Source organism: Ochlerotatus camptorhynchus, unplaced genomic scaffold, assembly GCF_037179485.1.
Source record: "Ochlerotatus camptorhynchus isolate MF236.1 unplaced genomic scaffold, CSIRO-AGI_Acam_v1.1 ptg000006l, whole genome shotgun sequence".
NCBI classification, from domain to species: domain Eukaryota; kingdom Metazoa; phylum Arthropoda; class Insecta; order Diptera; family Culicidae; genus Ochlerotatus; species Ochlerotatus camptorhynchus.
The window spans coordinates 2,972,241-2,980,168 of record NW_027040498.1 but is presented as its reverse complement, the minus strand read 5'-3'; the positions used below and the strand labels follow the sequence as shown (position 1 = coordinate 2,980,168).

The following is a 7,928-nucleotide window of genomic DNA, read 5'->3' as shown; positions in this document are numbered from 1 at the left end:
GACAGCAGTTTTGACAGTTCTTCTTGTTCCGTCCTTTGTTATTTTGATTTTTCTTATTGGATTTATGCAGTTTTATGCTGAACGGGTGTTTAGAGGGTGTGGGAGGGATGGTGATTTGATGGAAGTAAGCACAGGCACACACACATTGCTGTTGGCGCTGCGTTGCCAGATTGAGCGATTGCGGTTGTCGTGTGTACACGCTATTTCAAAACTACCCAAATTTTGGTAGAATCCACACAGATCGGACAACACTGAACCTACCCAAAAATGGGTAAACTATGTTGGAAGTGACAAGTTGACAAATGAACAAAGTAGATCGGCTTCATTTACGTTCGTTACGTTCTCACGGCGAATGAGAACGACTCAAATTTGAGTTTAGTTCACTCATAATCGCCAAAAGTGCAGGAACTCAGCCGCTGAGTCTCAGCGATGAGTAAAATTTGTCTCATGGTTTCCTGTGGAAAATCTAAAAAATCTGCCGGAAAATGAGGAAATTGACGAAAATTTTATTCAGTCTCGGAGAAGTACCAATAGACTGAGTGAATCCAATCTTTACTTTTCTCAAATTCGGAAATTTTTCCCTGGAAAAACCTGGGAAAACATGAGGCAAATTTACTCATCGCTGAGTTCCTTCACTTTTGGCGATTATGAGTGAACTAAACTCAAATTTGGGTCGTTCTCATTCGCCGTGCAATTGTTAAATAACTTCTCGCGTAGCTTTTCAAATCGACCAATGTAACAAATGTAAACAAATAGAGTTAAGCGATACAAACCATTGCTCTTCTATCATTGCATGTGATACAAAAACACCCATCCAAATTTACTTTCATTTATTTAAGAAAATCTTAGCTCAAAAATTGTCCAATGTACAGTTTGAAATGATGGATACATGATTGTTACTTCGGTCATTCGGACTGACTAACATGATTGGTGCTCGTTTTCTAAAGGCGGAGCCAATCTAAAGTTAGGTATTCTACTATGAAATCTGTGAGAGGGAATCTAGTATCATGTATAGATCAAAACGTCCAATGTAACACTCATTGATTATGTCAGTGAGAAAAATCGTCGAATGTAACATGACCGATGTACAACGCGACTTGTCAAAACGTCCTATGAGGTTATTTCTATATTTTTCTATGAATTTCAAAGTTAAATTGAGATTATTTTATCGTTTCTACTGAATTTTCAACGATATTATACACTGACTCCTTTAAAAATAGTATTGCATAGTACGCTAAGATAAGAATACCTAAAATAAGGTTTTAATTTGACCTAAAATTAGGTGCTGGTAGTAAAACTCAAAATATCGGTAATATTGAACGATAAATAACGATACTTAAGATTATGAGTATAGTGCGTTTTCAAGTATTTACGGCATTTCTACCTAATTTTGGTTTAAAATGTTGTCACTGATGTGCTTTATCTTTGAAAGTAACGAGCAGCAACGCTGACGCTGAGTGTTTGTTTACATGTTAAAATTATTTAGTGATAAGTGAATTAAAATTTCTTCAATTAGAACAACGACTAATAAGAATGGTGATTAGAAACCCAAAACAAAGCAAAATGAAAACTCTCTCGCTTGCAGGCCATCGCAAAATCTAACCTCACTTTTGTAGGCTTACAAGCAAACTGAGTCAAACTTATGATTTGTTATTTTTTTTTTCAAATTCTAGCTATAATCAGTGGCTGGTCGCACCTAGTTATCAGACCATCAGCCTCCCGTTCTTCCTCAGCTTTCTCCACCTGCTCCTGCTCATGCTGCTGATGTTGAGTCCCATTCCGGAAAGGTATTTTTGTTGAACACCGCTGCGGGACTGAACTACGAGCTATTATCACAAACGAAGTGACAGACGACTAACTGGCGAAGAAATCAATTAAAATAATGAGGTTTGCTGTAATAGAATTTTCTTAGAAGCTTGTGCTATCAGCCACCAGATGGGTGAAACAAAAATTGATTTGAATATAGTTGATTTTGTGTGCAATATGATCTTTGACAGTGTGCAAAGAGTGTATCATTTTGTCATTTTTTTTATGCATTTCAGTTTAGAGTAGAGTAAAAGAGATAGAACCAAAACATTCTCAGTTCGCTTTCAGCTGTGGACGGACACAGCAGCATTTGTTTTCGGTGTCGATAGTGCTATCGGCAGTCTGTTTTTCGACCAAGCTATTGTGTGTTGCGCACATTGTTTATCCGCAGTTAGCTAGCCGTGTGTGGAATCCTGTGGATAGAATCAAGAATGAATGGAGTTGAAGTTAAAAACACCGTCAAATTTAGCTTTGGCGATGGAGCTAGAAAACCGTCGATGGGCGAAATTATTAATTTTGCGAAGACTCTGGATGCGGATCCTATGCAGATGGAAGCTATATACAGGGTAGCAGAGGAGAAATCCTTGTTTATTAAATTCAAGGTCGAAGAGGCAATGTGTCACACATTGATGAATAACAGTGAACAATTAACTTTCCGTTATGACGATGGAAAGGCAGTAGAGGTACACATGTTGAATGCGGATGAATACATTCAGTATGTCAGAGTGTACGATCTGCCTCCTGAAGTGCCTGACAAAAACCTAGCATTGGTGCTGGGGAAATACGGCAAGGTGAAACGTGTGGTTAGGGAGAAATTTCCTCTCGAGTTAGGTTTTGATATATACACTGGCATCCGCGGTGTATATATGGATGTTAAGAAGGAAATTCCTACATCACTGCATTTCCTCAACCGTAAAGGAAACGTGTTCTATCCCGGGAACAAGAATGTGTGCTTTGTTTGCAAGATTGAAGGGCACCAGATGAATTCTTGCCCAAAGCGGAAACCTCGCAGGAAGCTCGAAAAACAACAAACGACGGATACGGAAAAACGTGACCCGGACGAAGCCCAAAGTGTTAGCAGCGTGGATACCTGTACATCATATGCGGGTGTTTTAGCCGGTGATGCTTCAGGGGATGCTATTGAGGTGTTCGATGAAGAAGTTATGGCAATCGATGAGACGACCCCGGACATGGAAGAAGAACAAGAAGCAGCAAGAGGAAGTCAGCTCGAAACCGAAAGCCATCCATTGTTCTTGATCGCGAAGAAATTGAAAACTGCTAATCAAACACAGAAAACGGAAGAAAGAAGAAAACTGCGGCCGCGAGAGAAAGTTAACACCAAACAACCGTCTTCTAGGAAAAAATGAACTAATTTTATAAACTCTTTTATTTCAAATTAATGAAAAACTGTAAGAAACAGCTCCGTAAAGCTAACGCGTTTGAGCCTTACAAATAAATTAATGGATAAAAAAAAAAACCAAAACATTCTAGTACATGTAGTGTTGCCATGTGGTACAATCCAGTAGTAGTGGTGTTGCCATGTGGTACACTGAAAAATTGCAATAACACGTGCGTCTCTAAAGTTTTCGAGCCGCTCCGTCTGTCACTTCGTTTGTGCTATTATCTCGGGTATGATACAATGATTTTGAATATGCTTACGAGTTTTTATTATTCTGATATACAAAATTTTCAACAAAATCCGAAAAAGATCTTAAAACTACATCTGCATCATTCGTGGAATCATATTCCAGGATCCTACAACAGTAAAATAACACACGGTATAACATGTTGCCTATGCGCCTGCCACAGGGCTGATTCTAACCCAAATTTCGGGAGTTTTAAAATAATGTGCAAGAAATTCAGTGCCAACATTTCAAAGGGGCGTAATTGCTTTTGTAAACAATGGCTTGAGCTATCGATTTCTTGCAAATAAGAGCCCATCCCTTCAAATTAACAATGCTAGCTGGTAAAGGAAACATTATTCTACTTGCTGGTGTCAATAATCTTCATGAGTATGCTCTTATTGTTTACAAATGCAATTACGTCCCTTTGAAATGTTGACACTGAATTTTATTTTTTTCACGTACACGGTAACTCGCAACAACTCAAACTTGAGTCGAACATGCTCATTTCAGTGGGAAGTATGACAAATCAAAAGTGAGTAGGCGTACTTTTACTCACTTTTGAGTAACCAACGTTCTCGCGCAGAGTGAGTCAACACCACGCTATGATTTTTACAGCCGTGAAGTTTCTTTTTTTTAATTGTTTGATAAAAAGTGGAAATTACCTGCTCCTGTCTTGGGCAACGACACTCATTCAGATGAATTCTATTTGACCATGTTTGCCTGTAAATAAAATGTAATTGAAGAGAGTTTTTTCAGTTTGTCGTCTTGACGAAAATTGAGTAAGGATAGAAAAAATAATATGGGATTCCTAATGGGATTGCATTGGATGCGAGGGTGCTTTAAATTGTCATGGGGATGCGTGCAACTGAAATGAAACAGTACGAAAGAAAAACATCGAAGTAGCCATTTTAGTCAATGCTCAGTGAAAAATAATGTTTGGATAGTGACAGCTGGACTACAAAAGCCCTCTACTAATAGAATGTATCGATTCCACGACGAAACTGCAAAAACCTTTAATTCTAAACACGCAAACGAAATTTGTGAAAGCCAGCAGAAGCGGTAGCAGTTACAGAAATAGCAGCATCGCGGATTCATGTAGCCGTTACCGAGGCTGGAAACCTCGGTCCGGTCATGATACTGTGATCTTCACAACCGATTTGCAATTATCCACAGATTAACTTAAAAATTCTACCCTGAATTTGAACGCACAAAAGTGACTTGGAGTGGAAGTCTAAAATCTCTTAGAGCGCTTTCTAAAACTATCTTTAATATTATCTGAAATGACTTGTTATCTCTGACATTCATTCTAAAATCTACTCAAAATTCCAAAAAAGTTTAGTCTGGTCCAAGAATCTTAAAACTTTTCAAAGCCCCAAAATATATTTTTTTTGAAAAATAGATGAAGTTATTTTTTTCCGATTTGTCATTTAAATTCCCGGCTTTTTCCTTATTTTCCGCTTCACTGCTCATCCCACACCTGCCCTATAAAATTCGATCGACTCTCCACACATGAGAGAGCGAGATATATCGTCGGATTCGTGCAATACTGGCACCACTCAAAATCTGTGAATTTTCACATTCAACGTTTGAAAATTTGGGGTTCAGTTTCAATTTTATGATTCTTTTCATTTCCATTGGACTGAATAGAGTTTGTTTCATTAATTCTTTCAAATTCAGATTAAAAAATAAACAGTTTAACGATTTACAAGTTTCTTATTTCAGATGTTCTCATTTGTCATTTTTTTTGTCTCCTCTATGACGCTTGATGAATTTGCCCCCGCGACAAATTATAGACGAGTGGTCCGTCATCTATTTTAATTTAAGCTCCCCCGGGAATTCAATCGAGAGATCACTTCATCCTTGGCCTTCAGCATAGATATACGTGGTGGTTACCTTCGTACTATTCATTCCCTAATTCATTTCCATCAGCTTCACCAGGACAATCGCCACCTTGAACGACTCAACGCATATAAATTTTTTTTAACACCTTGTTTATTATGGAGATCGTTAAAAAAACTGACAGTGCTTCGCGATCGACCTGAAAACTGCACGGCTTGCTTGATGATTTGTGTGCATGCAGAAGGGATAAGTTGGGAATAGAAAGGATAAATAGGATGGATTGAAATTTTGTGCACGTTGAAAATTTTAGGAGTAATTTGGGTAAAAATGGGATAATCCTGAAGTGTCGTCCCCCTGGGAAATTACCTGCTCCTGTCTTGGGCACGGTGGAGTCGCATAAGAGCAATCAATTTGGGGAAATCATAAAAAAAAAAAAACAATAAGATTGTATACACATGCAATGCATTTTAAACCGGGAATAGGGGCAACTATTTTCCAGAATGATCCAAATTCAGAATAATTAAATTTTAGTAGTAGTCTCAAATTGAAGGAAAAAAAAAACACATTATTCACCCACATCATCATCAACACGCTTTTCTTACAACAAATCAAACGAGTAGAATTTATTCCCACATTTAAACTTTAACATCCTAACGCTAACGTTCATATCACAACACTCCTCTTCATAGATAGCAGTAAAAATTTGCTGCAACGATGAACATTTTTCCTCCAAAATTGTCCGTTGATCTCCAAGGCACCAAAGGATACTGATGTGAAACGATGGATCCGCGTAGAACACCGGCAGTTTGTACTCCTTCATACAACTGTCCAATTTTTCAACCAATGAGCTGAGCGACCCATAACTGTGATCGGCTACCTTAACGGCTAGAAAAGTTCTTGTATTCTCTTCGTTGGTGTATATGGCTAGATCGGATAGAATTATCGGGAATCTGCAATAAATCTTTCAGTGTTAAATTATCGGTCGAGGTATTTTGAGCTTCAATATACCTTTTGCATTCGCCGATCGCTGAACGCACGTTTCCAACGAATGCCGCTATATTGTGATGTCTCAAAACAAATGTTTTGGTCAAGCTTAGATGAAGATTATCCACCCGGTTCAGATTCAGATTTAAGTCTTCGGAAGCTTTGTCGATTATTTGCTGTTGTAGATCATTAAACGCATCAATTTCGTTATCTTGAAAGAAACAGCTGAGTGAATATAAAAGTTACTCTGGTTTTAATGATATCACCTACAATCTATAAACACATAACTGGCCCAAATGCCTCGTTCGTGAGCGAACGATCTAACTCTGCCTTGATGGTGCGAGGGGTTGTCTTCTGGAGCCGGCGTGCTCGAGGTTTTCGCAAGTTGTAAAACTTCTCTGGAAGGAGGTAGTTTTCTGTGGAAATCGCTCTGAGGGTCATCATTTTCATCGTCGCCATCACTTTCCGAACTACTGTATTGTTGAATGTTTTGCATCTGTTCCCGTCCTGAAATGTTATTTACCTACAACGAGTTTAAATGTTTACTGTACTATGTTGTTGGTAATGTATAAAGTTTTCCAAGGTATGCTCATTGGCTGCAGATACGAGGTGACACATCAATGAGGTACAGAGAGAGGTGAAGCAGATCGTGAAATAGGGTTGTATTAGTAAACCAAAAAATCAACGTAAACGCAAGTAGTGACGTCACTACTTGCGTGTACTTGCGTGTATCGTACAGTGGTTGTGTGAGTGATTGCTTCACCTCGGTAATCCAGCTCATTGGTGACACATGACACATGCGCAAAATATAGTCGGCTTGTAGCCAGGACATGAACCTGTGCGAAGCGAAGCATGTAACTGTTTATTTACAAAGTGACAGTTACCGCAGTTCACGTAACAATTTCGTTGCCTAATTTAGTTGGATGATTTTAGTTTCAAGTAATAGCTTGCGTGGTTTACTGCCAAAATTGTTTTCAAATGACTTTCATTAAACAGCTTTTTGCTTCCATAGGGGAAACAGCCCTATCGTTGCGGTACGTCAGAAGCCTATTGTTGTGTATGGAGACCTCCATACATCACAATAGGCTTCTAACGCTGCTAACGTACCGCAACAATAGGGCTGTTTCCCCTAGTACGTTAAAAGTCCAACGTAAGGCGTGGTAAGGCAGCAAGCTATCATATCAACTAGCAACTGAGATAAAAGGGAGACACATTTTGCCCACTATGGACATTTTACTCCCCCCTTCCCGATAATTTATTTCTTATGTAGAACAAATTTAGGAGAATGTTATTCTCGATTTTTTCAGAGAACCGTATTTTAAACTCTATTCTCTATTCCATTCATTCCATTCTATTCAATTTTATATTATCTCAACTCGTTTCGATTTTGAATTGTAGGCGTACCAAATTTGTAGTAATCTTTTACAAAGAGAAAGTTGATTAAGAGAATCAATCAAAATCACTTGCACCTTTGCTTCCAAGTTTGGTTACAAGATTACAACTCTGGAGAGCATTTAGTGTGGTTGTTGGGGGCTTGTGGTTCTGAATATGGACAAACAAGCAGAGATAAATTCTATTCCAACTCTTTACTGATGTAAGCTTTATGGCCCTGAAAAGGGCCGTTTTATTGTAGAGGACATCTATGGCCACTTACGCTTGGCGTGTTTAGTGTAG

At 38.5% G+C, this 7,928-nt stretch overlaps 1 protein-coding gene across 1 annotated transcript; it reads right to left on the bottom strand.

The window, feature by feature from the left end:
* Positions 1–5,860: 5,860 nt before the first annotated feature.
* Positions 5,861–6,771, bottom strand: LOC135717244 (U6 snRNA phosphodiesterase 1). The gene is made up of 3 exons (XM_065239238.1): positions 6,525–6,771; positions 6,279–6,465; positions 5,861–6,220 (listed from the first exon to the last, which is right to left on the bottom strand). Exons 1-3 carry the CDS (start codon positions 6,748–6,750, stop codon positions 5,869–5,871), a joined length of 765 nt encoding a protein of 254 aa, XP_065095310.1. The 5' UTR covers positions 6,751–6,771; the 3' UTR covers positions 5,861–5,868.
* Positions 6,772–7,928: the final 1,157 nt, after the last annotated feature.

Bases quoted from the DNA above. Each gene is read 5' to 3' on its own strand.
- LOC135717244 (XM_065239238.1), bottom strand. From the start codon at position 6,750: ATGCAAAACATTCAACAATACAGTAGTTCGGAAAGTGATGGCGACGAT. The intron at 6,466-6,524 runs GTAGGTGATATC...GTTTCTTTCAAG, and splicing joins CAGTTATGTGTTTATAGATT to ATAACGAAATTGATGCGTTT. The intron at 6,221-6,278 runs GTATATTGAAGC...GATTTATTGCAG, and splicing joins GCGATCGGCGAATGCAAAAG to ATTCCCGATAATTCTATCCG.